Raw genomic sequence first — 21,460 nt, 5'->3', positions numbered from 1 at the left:
CTAAAAAAATTCTCATTTTAAGAAGATCTTCGGTCATCACTAATACCAATTCTTAATGTTGGCTGTACACAAGAAAATAATTTTGATTACAGATTATACTTTATAAGTGAATCCTTGTAAAAAGAAAAACTGGCTGGTTTTGGTTTTACTATATAAAGATTAAATTAAATGTGATATTTAATCTCCTAGCATATTTTTCCTTCTACTGGTTTAAATATGACAAATTTCTAGGTTGAATATTTACTCTGATCAGCATGTTCAAGGTAACAACTGTCTGTAACTGAAATTATCTTTTGTTTCCTTCTTGGTTTTGGTTTAACAAAATGGGAACTGTGATTGATACTTTTAAATGCTTTACATATTTTGTAATTAAGAGGCAAAATCCTTAAAAATGTTTTAAAGTCACATAAGACAATCAAATTAACTGTATAGTTCATACAGTACCAGTGATTAGAACAATAAGCTACAAAGTGTTTTTATGAATTTAACAAATTCTTCTCTGTAATTTATTAAAAATGCACTTGTAATAATGGGCACATATATTCGAATCTTCTTTATTGTGGGCAGAGAGAGTCACAGTATTTTTCTTGTCTGCCTCTATTATGTCTTTAGGATAAGGTCATGCAAGATTTGCATTCTTCTACCTACTTTGAAGGACTCCAGTTGCAGGTTATCAGGTTATTAGGCACTGTAACTAAACATTGTTGCTGTAAAGAATTATTTTCTTGCTGAAACAGATACAGTATCTGAGTCATAGAGACAACATGCTAGCTCCTGGTTATGTAAAAAAAATAAAAAGAACTAAGGATAAAGCTTGGTCCCCTATTCTTCAGTCTAATTTCTTGATTCTACACCACCTTTCTACTCTGAAAATTATTTTTTAAGATACAGATGTTCATATTGCAGTACTTATTTTCCAGTATTTGATCAGCACCTTTGTGCAATATTATATACTGTCAGTATGTAAATCTCTGTTTAATGGAAAATATTTAAACATAAAATTTATCACCTTAATTCTTGTTTCAAAATTTCAACATTTTAAGCAAGATTTTGTTGCAGATTTTTTGTTTGTTTTAGTATATCTGGTAAATTGAGATACCTACCACTAGAGAAAGAAACAAATTGCAAAACCAAGAAAACATTCATTGAAATATAAATGTATTTCATGCATATGTACATACTACATCAATAAATGTTGTACATACTTCAACTGCCAGGACAGACATTTTGTCTTCTTGATTTTAATTACAGTTGATGACTTGGCCATGAAACATTACTTTCTTGATTAGTTTGAAGCTCTAGGAGCAGGATTTTCTGCAAAGAATGTTTGAATGTTAGCTGTATGGAAAAATGCTTCCATTTGCAAGGTCAAATGACCAGACAGCATGCCATTTCTTGCAAGTACAATAACAAGATTTTCCCACCAAGGAATAACTCAAAACCTAACTACAGCTGAGAAAATTAGAAATAAGCATTGCTATTATGGCTTTCTTCATAATTGACAGCTTAGTTTCTTGCATCTTCCTCTAAAGCGGGTGTGGTAGATGGGGTATTTTATAACTGCATTATGTTTGGTTTCAATGAGCCATACTAACCTCTGTGTATATGTGCTTTGTTGAAGTAAATGTTTTCTTAGAAGCTGTTTGGGTCTTAGTGATACATAGGGCCATGTAGTAGAATTAAGCTTTCTTAAAGCATTTATCAAGGAGAGAATCTGTGGAACTATAACTCTCTTGTGTGCTTTACTCCTCTGATTTATTAAAATGTCCAAGCTGCTAAAAGATCCCCTTTTTTTCTGAGATTGGAAGGGAAACTTAATTTCAAGACCAGTATCTTTGAGCTTCCTATGTTATCTGCTCTCCTATTCTGCGAACGTTGAAAATGGATTGTTTACCTCTGATCTTCAAACAGCCCAATTAAGAAATGCACTTATAAGTTCCAAAGAATTACTCATCTCAAGTAACAAGTGACCTTGGCTAGAAAAGCTTTCTGTTTTGCCTCCTTCGGTTTGCCCAGTTACTTCAATTCAAATGAGTTGTACTAACTGCTGCAAAAACCTTGATACCCTTAGACTGTTCCTTAGCTAATAGGTCCAAGATCAGTTCTCTGTATATTTCCATTAAGATATGCAGCTGCCTTTCAGATGTAGCCAAAAGGAAATTTGCTGCTATGCATAAATATGGTTGGGATGATAAACATCAAAAAAAGAAATGCCTCGGATATTAAGAGAGAGAACTCGCTGAAGAAAGTGGCATTCAATTTCCTGTTTTGTCATTTATATATGCCATAACATAATTTTTATGTAGCTGCTATGCCCATAAACATATCGACACAATTTTCTGAAACAAGAAATGACAAATTATCTTTTCAAGCTTGCACTTGGTAAATGAAAACAAATTAAGTTTCAATTTCTTTCTGTGTACTCCTGGAAAATTTTATTCATTATCAGAAAGGAAATGTTTCTCCATTCAGGAGAGAATTGTAACAATTATATATTATATGCAGTGACAAAACAGAATGTTCAACTGTATTTTCTTTTTAAAATGTCAGCTATTTTAAGGCCTCACTTTGAGAATATTTCTCACTATATTTTTCTTTATATAGTGATGATTTTTTTGTTGTTGTTGTTTATCTTTCCAGGTTATTCAGTAGGGTTTCTAATCAAAACTGTCGGAGAAAAAGCCATTGCTCAGTTATCTTGCATAGGTTTGTTATAAACAGAGGTGTGATGACAGGTTACACATACAAATTCAAAATAATCATGAGTTAGTGGGGCAAATTGCAGTTTCCCATTCACAGAGACATTTAATATCACTGAATTCATTCTTCTGTTTCTCTCACTACCCTCTCTTGTACTTTCTCCTTCCCTTGTTCCATGTCTGCCCTTCTTTGGACCCCTCTAATCATATTTGACTCAATATTAGCCACATAGGACTGTCTGGTTTCTGCCATTATGCTCTGATCTTGTTGTAATGAACTAAGATCCTCGTGGAGGTCCAGGTTTGTCCATTTTGTCAAACCAGGACAAAGTAAGCAAGAGCAATGCACAACTGGAGTCAGGGAGCAAAGAGACCTCTGTGCTTTTTGGAAAATGCAATCTGCAAATGCCATCTCTGATGTGATCTGACCACATCTGGTGGAACTGGAACATTTAGTGCTGGCACCATGTCAGTTGGGGTTGCCCTGGCTTCTGTGGGACACGAAGTAGGAGTAATTACATAGTCAGTACCCAAATTAGCTTATTTGAAGCTGTCTCCTTTAAGTAAAGAACTTTTTGACTGTTAGGCTTAAAGTTTGCTGCCTCCTCAGCAAATTTGTAAAGTAAAATTTGAAGTGTTTATTCATAGCACCATTCATTAGATTTTCTAAAAAAAGTCTGTTCTCAAGATTTATTCCTAATAGGAACATTTTTGCCTCCTTTCCAGCACTGGTTGGCAATGTTACTGCTGCATGAGTAATCAACACCTATATACTGGATAACTGTTTCATCTTGAAGTAGAATCAAGTAATTTTTGGAACATCATCATTTAAGGCCTTCTAAGCATTAATAATCATCACACAATGCTTAGTGGCAGAAATTCAGCATGTCACTGTGACTTGTGTTTTGTTTGAGTTTCTAGAGTATCAAAATAGTTTCTAAATTCAGTAAATCTCAATTATTTCCTCAATTATCTTTATTTTTAGGGTTTTAAATCTTATTTTTTTCGTTGTAAGAAACTGCATAGTTATAACTGAAAAGAGACTTCTGTGATTGTAGTCAAGTCATGCCAGGCTTATGATAGTCTGAAAGAAGAGTTGGAGTCTTTTTATAGATATTTCAGTAAATGGTAGCCAAAAGAAAAGCATTACAGCTTACTCCAAATCAAGTGTTTCTGTTCAAATACCGTGTGTATGTGTGTTAATGAATTCTCTTTGCCACATGTATCTTTGATAATAAGCAAGATGAACTTTGAAACTGCTTTCCCTGGTACTGAAATTAAAATAATATTTTATTGCTACATTTAATGGTACTGAAAATGAGGAAAGTTCGTGTTGCACTTAAAAAAATTTCTGGTTTTTTGCCCGCAAGTAGAAGGCATAACCCAGAAGCTACAATGACTAGAAGGATTTCACTGTTTTGATTGTTTGAGGTTTGGATTTTGTGTTGAACATGTTAATGTTTATTTACAGGGTATTGTTCGCTAGCTCATGTAAGAGGAGGGCATAGACAGTAAAAATGGTGGGTTTTCCTGCTGTATTCTATCAGGTTTTTTATCCCTAACTTGAGCATGTTAAATGAAAAAAAAAAAAATTGACATTTGAACCTTCGGGTTTGTTTGATCACTGGCATCTTTATTAAGGTGGCCGTGATGATTGTTGATGCAACTTTACACAGAACACAAAGAATGTTACAAGGGAGATTGTTTCAAGGCTCTAAATATTGAGCACAAGTCTCCAAACTTTATTGATTGCATGCCCCATCAGTAAAAACTTTTTGAGCACACCCCTTTAATATATGTATATTTATTTATTGAAAATATACACACACAAATATAAAACTTGATAATACATAAATATAGACACCTTTGTAAGTGCAGCCCTACTGAGCTAGAAAACCATTATTCTGTGCCTTGATCACATTTTCATAATGGAGCCATCTTTGATTCAGAATGAGATGTTTTTGTTTTATCACTTCAAGGTTAGTCTTCTGATTTGTCCATGTCACTAACTGTTTCTTAATGAAACGTACTAAAGCATCTAGGAAGTGATGCTTGCTTGGGAAGCTGTTCTTCAGTGATTTTTTTTTTTGACTAGACACCTTAAGGTCCCTCAAGAGTTTTTGGAATCCTCTACAGCATGTCTGCCAGTATGTAAAAGTCATTCAAAGGAAAACAACAGAATGCTTATAGCCGTTCTTCAAGATATGTTAAATACATATATACTCACAACTCTCCCTCTTACTCCTCCTACAGTAGCTTCCAATTGAGAATCAATATGGTCCAAAATAGATATGGTAGACATAGTTTAGTGTCTCTCTCCCAGGTAATAAGTTAGGCAGTTGCTAAGACATAATGAAATTTTGTGCTATTGTTACCTTTTGTATTCATAAGAATGTTCATAGGAATATTTTGCATGGATTTCAGTGCACTTCACTTAAGCATCACGTCAGCTCTGTGAAGATAGGGAAATATTTTCTTAAACCATGTTTAAATGAAGCTCAGAAAATTCCCCAGGAAGAGTGAGGAGCCAGAAATAGAACTCAAAAGTTTCATGTAAGAATCAGGAAAAAAAATTCTCATTCTTTTGACAAAGGCCTGTTAAAAATATATAAGCAGCACATTAGAACCTATAATTTTTATGTTTGGTAACCTTGTAGTATAGTTTTTTGAATAAATTTAATCTCATATTCAGACAAACTGTTCCAATGCAGTCATATTTGGACTGTAGAAGAGGTTACAGCAACTCAGCCTACTATCTTGTGTACTTAAACTGCATATGTGAATATATCAATGCTTGAACTTTTGAATTCACTATAAGGCAGACACTGATATTTATGTAGAACTGATGAGGAGAATTTAGGACATAGAACTGATAGAGAGTTATAGAACTGGGTTATAGAACTAATGAGGAGAATTTAGGACAGTTTCTTGGGACAAGAGAAATGTTGGGAGTCATTTTCTAAATGAAGTGTCGGAGGTGGCTCACTTATCAATATTTATATCAAATACAAATCAAAGTGAGAAGAAAATAATAAAGAGAAATAGCAGAATGAAACATAAGGAAGAATTATCAAAGGAAGTAAATTAGAAGCAAGATTTATACATGTAAAGAAGTTTTTGACAGTCCAGACATCGTGTCAGAAACAAAAAGAAACATTTTTTTTTCCACATTGTCCCAAAATTTCTAGCATCCAAAACAGCAAATAAGTTAAATGAATCGTAGAATATCCTGGGTTGTAAGGGACCCACAAGGATCATCAAAGTCCTTTCATGCACAGTACAGCCCTGAGAATCGCACCATGTACCTGAGAGTATTCTCCAAATGCTTCTTGAGCTCTGGCAGGCTTGGTGCTGCAACCACTTCCCTGGGGAGCCTGTTCCAATGCCCAACCACCCTCTGGGTGAAGAACCTTTTCCTAACATCCAGCCTAAACCTGCCCTGACACAGCTTCAGGCCATTCCATTGTGTTCTGTCACTGGTCACCACAGAGAAGAGATCAATGTCTGCCCCTCCACTTCCCTTCATGAGGAAGTTGTAGACTGCAATGAGGTCTCCCCTCAGTCTCCTCCAGGCTAAACAGATGAAGTGGTCTTAGCTGCTCCTTGTATTGCTTCCCCTCAAGGCCCTTGACCACCTTTGTAGCCCTCCTTCAGACACTCTCTAATAGCTTTATATCTTTTTCATTTTGTGGTGTCCAAAACCGCACACAATATTCAAGGTGAGGCTGCACCAGTGCAGAGCAGAGCAGGACAATCCCCTCGCTCAACCAGCTGGTGATGCTTTGCCTGATGCCCCTCAGGACACAGTTGGCCCTCCTGGCTGCCAGGGCACTGCTGACTCATATTCAACTTGCCGTCGACCAGGACCCATATGTCCCTTTCCATTGTGCCATGGTCATCCTTGCCCTTCTTGAAATCTGGGACAATGTTAGCCAGTTTTCACTCATCTGGGACCTCTTCAGATTCCCAAGACCATTTAAAAATGGTATTCTTTTGAGTTTGGAGCTCTTTGTATATGTGGAAGAGAAAACTATTAATTTAGATACATATAAGCAGCTGTTTCAGTCTTGGTGGTCATGAGTACTGCATTGATTGCAGTGATGGAAACTGAATTAAAATCTTTAAAGATAGTGGAATATGCTCAGTGTGAATATAAGTATAATAATTTGCTAATGGACTAGAAAGCTCTAATCAGTATTAAAATCCCTTGAGACATATAGGTTTGGGTTCTTTTTTTAAATCTTGCTTGGGGCTACATAAATGCATTCTGAAATGCTCATAATTTATTGGCCTTGTTTTACTCTAACAAAAATTAGGTTCTAAGAAATACCTATTTCTCTAGAGCTCTTTAAAATAATAATATGGATATGTAGAAATTCTCTTAATGGTTTGCATGCATGGCAAGTACTGTTTAAATTAAAATAGTTTGAAGCACATACCAGTACTGTTTTACATCTCCGTTATTTTAGTCCCAGGGTGATTTCTGGTGTCTAGCCTGATAGTACGAGGGTCCAGCCTCATTGAAACATCTTTTAGTATTGAATGTTTTTGAACTGTGACAGTTGCCATTCATCACAACCTAACACAGGTACAGGGCAAAATTGCAGTTGTTCTGCCTCTACTAGCCATGAATATATCCATTCTGAAACACTTTGTTTAAACTGGTTGAATTAGAAACATCTTGATTCACCCCTCAAAACAGGGCCTTCGTGTCAGATTCATTGTGTGAAGGGACAAACTTGTAAGTGGTATAATATGTGATTAAACTTGGTTGTGTACATGTGTGCGAGATAAGTAATTTCTAGCTGAGAGAAACTGGTTTATTCAGCTGCTTGAAAATTCCTTCATACTGGATTGAAACCTGCCTGGCTGCCTTGTGCATCTCCCGGAATGCTGCAGTATCTGTTCAGTAGCATTGTGGGAAACATCCAAATGATGACTGAAACCCATGGGATGTGTATTGGGAGTGAAAATGATAGGAAATACTTGACATTAAAAAAAATTATGATTTTGAATCAAAGCAAATTTAAAGATAATATGATCAGAGTGTCTAACAAAATTATTTCTCAGGGATTTACTATACACTTATGTAACTTAAAACATCAATACCTAGAGTTACAAAGTTTGGGAAATCCATAATAGTTTTAATGTATAACTGAAAACCCTGACTTGTGTTTTGGAGAAGAGCTGTTCTTAGCTTGATGATGCAAAAAGTGTGTTGACAATTTTCTCCAAACTGCCATTTTTTTCCTAAAAATAACCTTGCTTTAAAACCGCATAGTAGCAATATTTTCTGTGCTATATGAATTGTTTTATATTTTCCTGCATGATCTGCAACTGCTTCAGGAGGTGAGAGTCTTGAATCAGATCTACATGCAGCCTGCAGATATTGGGGTAGTTTACAGCATATTATCTATGTAAGCAAAACTGAATTTAAGTACGAATGTCAACTTCAGAGTACTCTGAATCATGTTGTAGCATTTTTCACGATATGAGTAGATATTTGTGACTATAAGAACTGATTCTGTGTACAGTTCTGTATTTGTGCATTCCCCTTTGCCAGAACAATGTGAACATAAAAATGTGTTATTGATCCAATTTGTAGACTTTTCTCTGGCACATCAGTATTCTCTGAGAATGTGAAGCAGAATGTTGTCTATCATTATCTTCAGTTGCTTAAAATGGGAGGTCATGCAGTGTTTGAAATCAAGAAGTTACTACTCCAGGTAGAATAAAGTCCATGTCCTGTTTCCCACTCTTGTTACACCCAGCACAGATGTAAAGAAGTCAAACATTCCAGTTCATGAGGGAGTTTAACCATTCTAGTTAGTTATTGGCACGTTAATGGATCAGCTAGAATAAATAAGATAGTACTATTGTATTTTACTGATTCCAATCAACAAATATCTGCTCCTAAATCTATTTTTTGATACTTTTCACCAGCAGTAAAAATTACAACTGGGGTACGTGTGTGTGGAAAAAAGTCTGTCTGAATAGCTGCATACCCTTTTTTTCCTCACTTATCTGAATGTTATGATGGAATATAAAATCTTCATCTCCAGGTTAATATTTGCAGTATTTTGCCACATACTGTGTTGGTCCAGTGTCAGGCAAACTGCAAAAGATAATGATTCTTTCAGAATGTTTTAAATCTGTATTTTTCCTGGAAGTTTGATCCGTTAAATATAAGCCACTGTAGTATAGCTTGAAAGACACTTAGTTGGTGTTCACTGATACACAGCTTAATGAGATATAATCTTTACATCTGGATCTGGAATGTAACCACTGTAAATAAATTGTTTTTGTAAAACTGCACAAAAGTATGATCCCTAATTTTGCAGGCAATATCCTGAATTTGCTGGTGATTTTGAGTAGTATTAAACATGTAAAACATTTGATTTTTTTAATAGTTTTAGCTTATAGTTCATATTTAGTTAGCTTCATATTTAGTTAGAAAAGGGAATATCTTTATTTCTACATCTCATTTCTCTTGTTGTCTTTTTCCATGTATTATTCGTCTTTTGGGAAGAGCCATCAATGCCTTTATAATGCTTTTTCATTAATGCTCATTCTTCTAGACAATTTATAAATTTATGTGTTCTATCTCCCATGAGAATAAGGATATATTGCTTAGAAAAAAACCAACAAGAATCCTATGGCTACATTAGGCCTTGAAAGATGGCGATAGCAGGATTGTTTTAGTGACCCATGCCACTGTGCAATCTCCTTTAGGAAAAAAGTTATAATTACAGAAACTCAGAGGCTGTTCATAGCCTCCACTAGGGCTAGTGACCATCTTTAGTTGCAGACACAATGCATTCTCTGTCTCAAATTTGTTGCAACATTATTTTCTGGCACTGGTGACATAAAACATGCTTGCACAAGAAATTAAATATGGGAAGTGTTTTTATAATTTTAAAACAAATCAACAGAGCTTTTCAGATCAAGTAAGCAAAGTTGTTCTGTCATTATAAATAACAGTGTCCAAAAGAATGATGTAATATGCTGTATTTTTATGGGACTTTTTGTATAACTGTTTAATATATATTGCTTTAATATTTATTTTTTTGCTTTAGGTTTGGAGAAATCATGCTATTATATTAGGTGGAGTACTAAATGGAAGCATCAGTTTAAATGCAGAACTTGATTATATTTAAATGGTGACTGTACAGTAGGTGTATGTTTTGTTGGTTAAATAACACTACTTCAATACCTACCTGCCCTTCTGGGGACAGAGTTTTTTGAAGCATCCTGCAGAACAACCAATTTAGGCAGTGCTATAATTAAGTAAATGGATTCTAGATAACCCTGATGTCAGACGCAAAACTTTCAGATCTAGAGACTGTTTTCAGCCCAAAATTGTCACATTAACTAATGTTGATGATGGCACATTTGGCTATGGTAATTTATATGGCAGTTGAATGACCGGACTGAAAAGCATACCAAAGAATAGTCCAGAAAAACTTAAGTTTACCAAAACAAAGTGAAAATGAACAATTTTATTAATTTTAAGAAAGGATTTGAAAAAAAAAGCGTGGAATCTAGGAAAAAAGAACAGCAAGTCAATCTCTTCTTGTGAAAGAATTAACTAAATTTTTTTACATGTTATCTACGTTGCTTTTAAAGGACTAGTGTCTGGAAAAAGTATCAAATAATCTGCATGCAGTCAGAAATGAATAATGAACTATGAGAAAAGAGCTAACAGACTGGGGTGCTCACAGTGAGGCGTCATAATAAGAGAAAGAGAAAAAGTAGATTAATTTGTCTCCTTTCCTTTATATCTCTAATGTCAGTGGAATATTTTGTATTGTAAATCATTGAAGCTTCTTTATGATTGAACTATGCAAGTATTGGTAATCTTTATTTCTTAAGGAAGTAAACACAGGTACTTTCAGTTAGCTGTTCTGTACTTGGATCCTGAGAGACTTGACAGTCAGAATTCAGTACTGTGAGGTTGTCCAGGCAGTTTCATAATCTCATAACTCTCCTAATTGCTAACAAACTGGAACTGATCTGAATTCAGAGTCAGTCTCTGGGTTAGATAAAGCAATGCTCTTCACGTACAAAGCTTATGAGCAAACTTCTGATAGTTGAAATATTAATAAGCCTGCAGCATGTTTTTTTGTTTTTCCTGCTCTTCATAAAGTTATAACTTCAAGGTTTCCCAGAATTCTAAACATGTTGCAATTTATCAAAAACATGATTTTAATCATAAAAATATGTGCATAAAATAAAGTAAAAAAGCAACTCGTGACATATCCTGCAGAACTCAAACAAAATTAATTTATAATGTGAAGTGTTACATGTGTGCACGTATGTGCCAATGTCTGTAATTGTCACACTAGTGGCAATACAAGGTATTAGGATTTTATGGTGTAAAAACTATAAAAAGCTTTTCTACTATTTTGTCACAGTGAACTGTTTCCCTTATCAAAACTATTCCATTTTAGTAAGAAAAGGTAATTATTGTCATAACAGTCAAAATTATCTGCAGTAACATACAGTAACTTTTCATATATAATTGCATAGCTTTGATGATCTGCTTTAATTAATTTTCAGAGTGAATCTCTGATTTTTTTCATTCAATTCTAAAAATACACCAGAAGATTGATTTAAGCATAGAAGAGTTTCTTTGTGAATTTAAATGGTGTGTTTTTCCCCAGTCAGGCTGTCTTCTTTGTGTCCTTGTGGCTATTTTCAGCCACCTCAACAGCCCATGCCTGGAAACAGTCATATCACTGATATGTTTAATCTAATAGTTTATTCCGCTGAAAAGGAGTGTTGTGAAGGGTGTAAAATAAAAACCTCAATGACTATTTTACACAGTACTTTTTCTATCAGATCATGAGACAGGAAGTTGAATTTACAACTTTTTTTCATTTTGCAGAGTTACTAGAGAAGACACACAGAAGAGAGGAAGAAATGGGAGCTCTCCAGGTATATTTTCTGCTCAATTAAGTAGCTACTTCTTTGTTCACCCTTAAAATTACCAAATTGTATTACAGCATTACGATTTTCTGAACTCCCTTGTAGCTTAAATTCAGATTTGGAAATATACGCAGACAAATAGAGATACAATAGCCAGTTATACTCGCTGCTGAGGTTTTGCCCGCCAATTAAGTTGCACGTTAGCGAAGAGTGAAGTAGTCAGCATTCTCTTATGAGTCTGTCAATCTAGTATACCAGCGAATGTAACGTTGCTTTTAAATCACACTATATACTTAAGTTGTTATGTTATTCTGCTGGCTTCACTGAAACTGTATCTGAATGAGGGCAGGCAGTGCTAATCTGCATTAGGAACTGCAAAAATGCTGCATAGTCTACTTCACTACTTGAGTTAAGTTCTCTCCGCTATGTTACTTTCTTTTGTATCTCTGAATAAAACTGAAAGTAAAATGCTTTAAGTAAGTATTTAAAGTCTCTAAAACAGTGTATGTCCATAATCACCTTCCTGAGGAAGAAGGGACCAGTAAATTTATGCTAGGACTTGATACAGTATAATAAAGTCTCATTGTATGTCATCTAGCAGTGAAGCTGTTTGTGCTAAGCACTTTAAATTTGCACTTAGAAAGTCAGATCTTCCCTAAGCTGAGCTTTGGAATAGTATTTAAGCATTACAGTCAAAGAAAACATACTCCTTTCAAATTGAAGTGGCTAAGAAAGCAAAACTGGGCTGGAATGTCTGAGCTGTGAGGCTCAGGAGACTATTAGGGAGGGTAGTGTATATATCCTTCATAATGCAGAAGGAAAAAAAGAAATTTTTAACAACAAATTACTGCAAACAATACCCAACACGGATATAAAAATAAGTTTATATACAATATGAAGAGTGTATCCATGAGGCAGCATTCTGCAAGTGTACTGAAAGCAGGACATTTGCGAGGGAATTGATAAGACTCACAAGGAAAATGAAGTTATGTATTGACTGAGTTTTGATCATAGGAATTTGTTTGAAGGTAACCCTTCTCATATAATAAATAGAAGGCATTTTGAGGGCTAGAGGTATCAAAGAGTGAACAAATAGTTTGATCCAGTAAGAAGAGACAAATTGCAAGGCCCAAAAGTTACACAACACACCAATCCAGCTGTTTCCTGTTCAAACAAAAATCTTGGCCTGGCTTTCTGGCAGCTCAAGTTCAACAAGGCTGAAAGCTTGTCTGCGCAAGCAGTTTACACAGGTGCATATCTAGTTACATCAATGTAAAAAGATCTCCTTTCATGTGAAGCAATGCTGCATCTGCTTTCATGTGAACCTTTATGGTTGACAAATTGTTCTAATGATATGAGTTCTGATTGAATGAGGAGTAATTTTATACTGCAGGAAGTTGCATCATAATCGTGTCTTGTATGGATATATGTGCCTGCCTGTATTTCTGATGGTATGTAAAACTAGATTACCTTATGCCCTTCCCTAACTGGCAGTTCTGGTTAAGTGTGTGAATTGTAGTGCTCTGGCTGCTATTTTTGTATTCAAATGCTTGATAGCAGTTTTTTCTTCCTTCAGTTATCCATGCATTCACAAAGTACTCAGCAAAAACATTTATTATTTTTCTACATAGTATAGGATCCAGCTTAGTCAATGTGTGTCAAAATATTCCCCTCTGTTCTTGTAATGTTGTATTCTAAACTTGCAGTGATCAAATATGTACAACTTTACTAGCAAATGGTTGTTAAAACCAACTTGTGTCATCAAGACTGAATCTCCCCAAACTGTTGCATCTTCATAGGAATGAAGAGGAAAGTGAGAGTTTTTTTTTAAACATGACATTTCCAGGAGCTGAAACTTCTTATCCTCTTGTTAATCCAGATGACATGGAATATTTTTATTCTCTGAGCCCCACTTAAGCAAAGCATGTGTATAGTTGGTTAATGTATGAATGCTTTCATTGAAGTAGATTGCTAGAAGTTACTTGTTTGTCAAATTAAGGGCTACTAGCAAATAAAATCTTACTCCTTCCCCCAAAGCCCCCAGTGTATTGATAGAATTCCCTTAATATGAGGTCCTACTCAGTTAGAGTCCTTGGTTCAGTAGACAATTGGTCATGTTGATTGTTGCTGGGTTTTTTTCATCTACAATTCCAGGGATTCTGGTTTGATAATTACCTTATAAATACAGAGAAGTATATGAAGAAAGTCAATCCTTGCTCTGTTCTGTTTGCAGTCCAAATAGATCATATGTGTAAAGCATGTTTGGGAAACAGGCGGATAGAAAGATTGTACGTTTTAGACATTATGGACAGACAATTCAAAACATTCAAAGCAGGCTGTCGTTACTTAGGAAGTTTTTTCTTGTTACTTGAGCCATGAACGTTGACCACAGTCTTAGAAAACCTAGAGACATGAGGAAATCTGTCAGAAATCAGTGTGTTGATGTGGGAAAATTATGACTGGGGATACCATGGGGTTCTCTGCCATGTCTCTGCATCATATTCCCTAGAACTAAGGTTATGTGTTTTATTATTCTTTCAGTTTGCTTATTTTTTGAGGGGGGACAAAAAGCACCTTTTGTTAAAAATAGTTGGAATTAAGTACAGTTAGTGCTACAATGCCATCAGCTGAAATCTGCAAAGGACTGAAAGAAAAAAGCAGTTCTGTGAGGCTTGTTCCTGGAAATATTGGGCTAGTAGTTTTTTCTTGTGTTCCTCTAGTCAGGGAATATGTTGGGCTACAACTAGCATGACAAGACAAAATAATACCTCATTAAGTAGACAGTGAGAATTTTTATAACTACATATTTCTAAATGAACCTGACTTGCCTTATGTGTCAAGATGGACACTGCAGTTCTTTGGTACAGGGTATTTGGGAGGTAGGAGGCTGACTCTTTGTGTGACTTTACTGTATTCTTGGATTTTCATTTTGAACTTATTGCATACTTTTGACTAGAGTTTCACCACTCCAAGAATATAACCTCTCTTATTTTCTTACTTTGGTGGAAGAAAAAACACTTAAGGTTTTCACTTTTCTTTTTGTCAAAGCTGTTCCATGGTACAAAAGGTTGGATTAATGAAAATAATATGCTATGCATGACATGGTAATTGCAATATTCAACTGAATTATACTCTCTGCAAAAACATTTGCAAGCCGTTTTCTTTTGCTTTCGAATTAGTGACATGCTAATAGGAATTTGAAAAATAGAGTCTTAATTGGAAAATATATTGATAGTGTATAAATGATCCGTGGTAAATTTACTAATACATTAGATTAGTTTGGTCTTCATAAAATTGTCTACTGAGGTTGTAAGAATTTATTATATTTTTAGAGTTTGGCAAGTAGATCAGACACTTTATTTAATGCATGAGTCATTTTGAAAACACTTTATTTTACCATTTAAATCATCCTACTGATACACTCACTCTAAGACTTTATTTTCAAAGTAGTCCTCTTTAGCTGAAGAAAACTATATCTGAATCGCTGTTCATTATCGCCACAAATTTATGAGATCTGTAATTAACATCTTTTTATAGTAATGAGTTTGAGTTTTGTTTCAGAATCTTTAAATAAATACGAGTGTCTGTAACAGCCACTGCAATTTTGTGGAAGAACAAACATCTCAAAATAAATATTTTTGAGTTTTTCACATAACATTTTTTGTCAGAAGTTTGTTCTGATGTACAGAAATACTCAGTCTGTTTCTCAGATCTCCTTCTATGAAAGAATAAAGACTCTAGCATTTCATACACTACCTTTCATGAGAAAAATTTGAGTAATATTTGAACAAGGTAAGAGTTCCTGTAATGGTTATGCACTCTAAATGTGGGGTCACCTAAACACTTGAATGTGTGTTTTGTCAGGTTGCTTAAAATACCATACCTAGTCAGTATATAGTGCCAGAGTACACCATCTTGATTTTGCTAGCTTAATATTTTTCTTAAAGATACTTTTAAATGGAAAAATAATATTAAAATATATACAGTAAATTTGCAGATTCTGGTTTCTCTGTATCCTGTGCTGGATTAGAATTGACACAAGCTTATTTTATTTGTAGTTTATTTTTGTCTGACATGAGACTATGACTAACGTCATCCTGTTATTAATAAAACATTATTCAGAGCTATTTCTGGATAAAAGAATAACGATATGGAATTTACTTTTTAGTTTTCTAAGGAAATACCTAAAAGAAAACTAAACCAGATGCTAACATGACATGAACTCCAAAACATGCTAGATTTAAAATCAGAGATGATCAAAAAAAGAAATAATTCTTTTGTATACATGAGAGTAAAATCAACAATATTGAAAATCTAATATACTAGTTGAAAAAAATATATTTTGGAGTAATTTTTTTCAAATCCTTTCCTTGTTTCTAGGGAGTTTCTTTTTTTTTTGGAACAAATTTCTGAGTAAGTATGATAAATAGATTAGACATCCAGTTAAGTACAACAGTTCCTATTCAGTGAGATTATTACAAAAAAACTATACATATGACCACCAAAAAAACAAAATTAATCATCTTCATCATTGTTTGACTTACATTGTGTTTACATTCTTTGTTTTCTAATGGCATCTTCTACTTTATTTTTAGGAACGTATTATGGCCTTGGAAATGGTAAGTTTCTTAAATTAATTTCCAAACCTATCACAATGACATTGCTGATAATTTGTCTAAATGATGAAAAATATTGTTTTTATATATTTTTTTAAAAAAAGGTTGCAGTTCTGGGCTTTCAGCTGTCATTTTACTTTTAAGAGAAGATGCGATGATTTTACACTGCAGCTTTCTGTGTAGGTTTTTACTACAGTATTTTTGCATTCATTATATGAAATACACTGTATTTCAGTGTTGTAATTTTTCTGTGCAGTTCAGTCCTCATCCCATCCCTGGGGAGAGAAATGTTGTAGATTTGATTCATACAAAAGATGTTATTTTTCTAACACTTCTAATGGTTGAGGTCCATATATATTAGATAGATCTAATTATTTCAGTAACCGTTACATGTACTTACTTTTTTGGACTGGGAGGTGCAAACAGAATCAGTTAATCTGCCCATATCAACATTGCAACTAAAACCATAAAGGAATATAATTTTAATAATGAATTAATATAATTTAATAAGATCCTAAGTTTGAAGGACAAAACTTCATGCTTATACATGCCATGAATGGAGCTGGATTGTCCAGATGTCCCAAACTAGTAAGTCTGTCAGGTGGAATAGCTGGAATGGTGCTCAGCTTGTCCTATAATTTCTGAACAAGGCTTTCTTCTTATATAGGAATGCCCAGTAATACATCACGAATTATATGTATCAGGCCCATAGTTTCTTTTCATGAGCAATCCAAAAAATTTCATCTAAAGAAACGACTACTGAGACAATATCAATGCTGCAAATATAATTTATCAGTGCAAATTATAATTTTATTCTCTCTGATGGTTTGGTTTTGATTTCAAAAATATATTTACAATATATTCAACATCTTAAAATGCATGCATTCACTCATAAAAGGCCCTTTGGAATTCAAAGTGTCATGCTGGAAATCTTGCCTTATGGAAGTAGGAAGCTGATGCTTGCATTCAATGTCCTGGCACTTCACATAGTGCTATGTGAGTGTCAAGAGTGTCAACAGGACATTAATTCTGTTCAGGGTCATCTCTTATTCATGGTTTGCTTACATGACAACCAGTCAGGCATGTATCCACTGTCAGCCATTTCTCACAAACCATGAGTTAAACTGCCTGCAAATTCCTTGTCCTTTCTACTCCCACAGCCATTTTGACACAGGCAGAGGATAGTTGCTTGCAAATAGCACAGTATCATGCAAATTCAGTCCATATTTTGTGACAGTGTTTGTTTCTATTTTTTATGGAGCTTTTTTCATTTTTATACTTCCAATCTCTCCAAATTTTAAAAGGAAGATTTGTAAGTTACTGCTCAAATAGAAGAAAAGGATTATTATCAGTAAAATATAATTTTCTTTCTTAATCCAAGTTGGTAGGTGACACGTGAATACAAATTTGTGATGCTAAATCCTAGAGCTTTTGTTATTGCTGATTTAAGAAGATATGTAGTGTTAAGCCCTGAGATTGCTAACATGACAAGTATGGTCATCACTGAGGTTTTTGAATACTCTCAAGGCATTCATTTTACTTTTGCCATAAACTTCCTCTGTGATGTCAGGCAAATAACTTAAACTGAATTTTTCAAATATGTTTAATTACTTTGTGTTTCTCATTTTCTGGGTGCCTGATTTTGTGATTTTTGAGGCCTGATTTACAGTAATAGCTAAATTCAGTGGGAGCTTTGGCTATCTGTAGTTGCTAAGTATATTCAAAAGTCAGATGTTAGATTGCTGATGTGAATGCTTTGAAATAATAAGTGGGTTTAACCTTTATATCTCTGTTTCAGTTCTGAGGATGGCAGCATTCTCTCTCTCCTCTCCCCCTTTCACTGATCTAGAAAAGAGGAGTAATGCTCACACAGTCTGAATGTGTCAGGATGAGCTATGATAGAAAAACCCTTGAGTAAAAGAATAAATAAGGCTTGCTGTTTAAGGGATCCTTAAGAATCTTTAAATTTCTAGTGTGTATGTCTGCATAGCTGTATATCTGTGTAGCATTTATGAGTACATAGTAGTTACGGTACTTATATATTTGTATAATTTTCATATCAACTGTTATTTGAATGCTCAGAGCATGACATCAAAAAAAGTACCAGTTAAGTATTTTGTGATGATTCAGGTTATAGAAAATAGAAATGGAATAGAGATGTAAGGTATTAAATTCAAACAGAATCCTTAGTGAAAAAAATGTTTAAATTGTGTACAAAAAGCATTTTCTTAGAATTTTGACAGTGATGCTTCATGAGATTCACAAGATGCAAGATACAAGAAGGTGAAAAAGAAGGGAAGAGATGCGCACGCGCGCCCATACACTGTACAAAATGCATAGGAAAACATCAGCTCTCCAGAACTACTGTCCTACTCTCCTCCCTTTCTCTACAATCTTCTCACTTCTAAGTCCTGCACTTGCCAGTAAAATTGTTGTAGTGACCATGTGATGAACTTGGCAACTTAGCTAATAAAAAAAATTGGGAAGGAAATGTAACCCGAACCTTTCAGATTCATTTTAGAGCTCTGGGTGAATAAGCCTTCCAGGCCTAGCTTAATCTAATTCAGTGATTTTGTGAGTTGCTGCAAACTACGGGGTCAATTGCCTCATCTCTGAGCCCTGTCAGCTCCTTCTCCTCTCAGCAGTCTGAGCTGGAAGCTCCATCTCCTGTCTACTGTGCCAGACAGTTTCTTGGGTCTTCTATTTCCTTAGCCAACTCCTGGTTCCCAAAAAAAGTGCTGTATTGCCACCCTCTTTCAAGATATGACACATGATCTGATCACTCCCTTAAGGAACCTGAGAACAAATACTACCCATCAAAGAAGCTTTTGGATTTTTTGGCTCTTTTTCTTCGATCAAATCAATTTTGCAATATGATTCAGTAGGTAGGTACACAGCTTCTTGCTTCAGCAGGTAGTGGAGGACAGGAGCAGAAGCTGGAAGGTAAGAAGGAAGAACAGGGTTAATTAGACAGACTCACTCCTCTAAAAGGAGCTGAAGAATCAAGGTGTTCTCTGGAATAATCCTTCGCCTCTTGAGAAGTGCCAGGGTAATAACAAGTACAGGCAAAACTGAGGTTTTGGATACCTAGAGGTTATGTGTTTGGCTCTTTTTTGTTGTTTAATGCTGTTTAATAAAGTGAATTTAATTATTTCATAGCTGTTAACAAGTAATTTTCTTTATTACTTTAGTAATCAATTTTGTAGTCTGACATTTTATGAGAATGAGTATGATTTTATCTTTAAATAAGGTGATTTACTTTATTCTTGAGTGTAGCTTAGTTCTGACATACAGGATTTGGATCTATGTTATTTACAGAAAAAGGTGTATGACTTTTTTGGGGGAAAATCTGTTGTATTCTGAGATGTGGCTACAATGGGAAGTGTATGTATTTCTCATAAAGAGGTCAGGATGCATTTTGTAGGTGTACACTGTTACTATACTGTGCTTGTGACTTCAGTGGGCTTCTATAAACTACACACTGTTCTTTGTGAGCATACTCTGCAAGTCATATTCCTCTGCCTTAGCAGTACTATTCTGACTTAAATGACTGCAAAATTTAATTTGAAATCAACCACATCCTGAAGTTATTCCAGTGAACATATGCGTTCTATATCCTTTGATCAATAAAACAGTTTACTGCTTTCTGTAGAGAACCCAGAAGTGAGGTTACAACTTTCTTAGAATACTTGGATCTGACTTTTCTGGACACAATTCAAATTTTTGTTACAATGTCCATAAATCTAGGTTAACTCCAGTAATGCTGTAAGTATCTGGCAAAATTGTTATTAAATATGAGTTTCCTTTTCAGAATGAACATTTCTGTGTCTTGTAACTCATTTTTATGTTGAAGAAAGTAAGGTTTTGAATAACAGTAAAACAAATTTCTGTCTGCATGCACTCAGCTATTAGATTATTCTCTGTAGTAGCAGGCTCAAATTTGCATCAGTTTTCTGGTTTATCATCCAATTTAAAAGAAGAATTGGAAGGATGACAATACCCAATACATTTCACAGAGGGATTATGCAAGTGCCTGACACCATCCATTTTAACATGCTCACTCTATCTCTCAATGTGCCTTCCATCAATAAGTAAATCTTGCTGTTAGCTCTTGAGATTAATTCATTATTTTCGTACTTTGTATGTATGAATGTTTAGGAAATCTTGAATCTAAGGGTTAATACTTTCTTTTCCCCTTGTTTTGCTTCTGTAGTGTCTTGCCAAAACTACCATTACATCAAAGGTCTTCTGGTCCTCCCAGAATGCACCCATTCTTTGATCTTATAAAAATGACCAGGAGAGGAGCAGCAGTTTGAGATCATCTGTCCTGCCTGCCTCGCCTTTTCCTTTCCTTTCATCCGCGAGCCAGTGTGCCACTTCCCTTCGCGGGGCTTCACTGAGTCCTTCCTCTGCTCACTCCCACCAAGTAACTTCTGCCTCCTGATGGTGCTTGCAACCAGCTATTTCTTTTCTCGTGATGCTCACCTTTCTCTTTCCTTCTTCCTAGATATTGTCTTCTTACCCTACAAATCTATTGCTCTTATTTAATACCCAAATACTTGTTCATCCTCTGCCCTCTACTACTTGGTGCTTTGCTTGTTCTTTCAGTTTTTTGCTAATACAGCACCTCTAGTTTTGTTCTGCCAACATTTTGACTTTTTTTACTGTAAAAGAATTTCTTTTGCTGCTAAGGGTATGCGCTTTTCAACAATTGCCTTTCTCTCCCATTCATACTTCTCACTTTCTGCTTAGTTCAGGGATTCAGATTGGAAACCAAAAATGCGGAATAAATAGATTTATAAGATTTTCTGATTTATGGATTTCATTTAAGGCTGTGTACTTGCACAAAGTCCACAAGCTAAACATATGTGTATATTTCTAATATTGCCTTCCTAATCCTCCTTTCCTCAAAAAACTGATATATAACATGATTTTTAAATTATGCTGTATTAGAAATGTTTTTCACTATTTTACAAAAAATAATTACTAAATAATGCAAGAAATAAAATGATGTATTTTTGAAAATATTTATATAATTGCATTGAGACTTTGACTACTAAATTTCATCATGGCTAGGCTTCACAAACAAAGATTTGGGAAGGGCTCTACCCACGTTTGTTACAAACACACTGGTGGCTAAAAAGGCCAATATGAGATAGACACGTCCGGTTGCAGAAGGTACAGCAGGACTCCTTAGGTGGTATATTCTGCAAGGCA

General features: G+C 34.8%; 1 protein-coding gene across 1 annotated transcript in view; it reads left to right on the top strand.

Moving 5' to 3' along the window:
* CEP128 (centrosomal protein 128) overlaps nucleotides 1–21,460 on the top strand; it is a 102,484-nt gene that overhangs the window by 59,858 nt on the left and 21,166 nt on the right. The window contains exons 19-20 of the mRNA XM_018082862.2: nucleotides 11,587–11,636; nucleotides 16,223–16,246. Of these exons, the coding sequence (XP_017938351.2) occupies nucleotides 11,587–11,636; nucleotides 16,223–16,246 (74 nt within the window). The remainder of the gene's footprint in view (nucleotides 1–11,586; nucleotides 11,637–16,222; nucleotides 16,247–21,460) is intronic.

The sequence above is a fragment of the Manacus vitellinus genome, unplaced genomic scaffold (assembly GCF_001715985.3).
Source record: "Manacus vitellinus isolate BGI_N305 unplaced genomic scaffold, ASM171598v3 scaffold_6_pilon, whole genome shotgun sequence".
NCBI classification, from domain to species: domain Eukaryota; kingdom Metazoa; phylum Chordata; class Aves; order Passeriformes; family Pipridae; genus Manacus; species Manacus vitellinus.
Note: the sequence above shows the minus strand (reverse complement) of the source record. Positions and strands in the feature narration are given on the sequence as shown.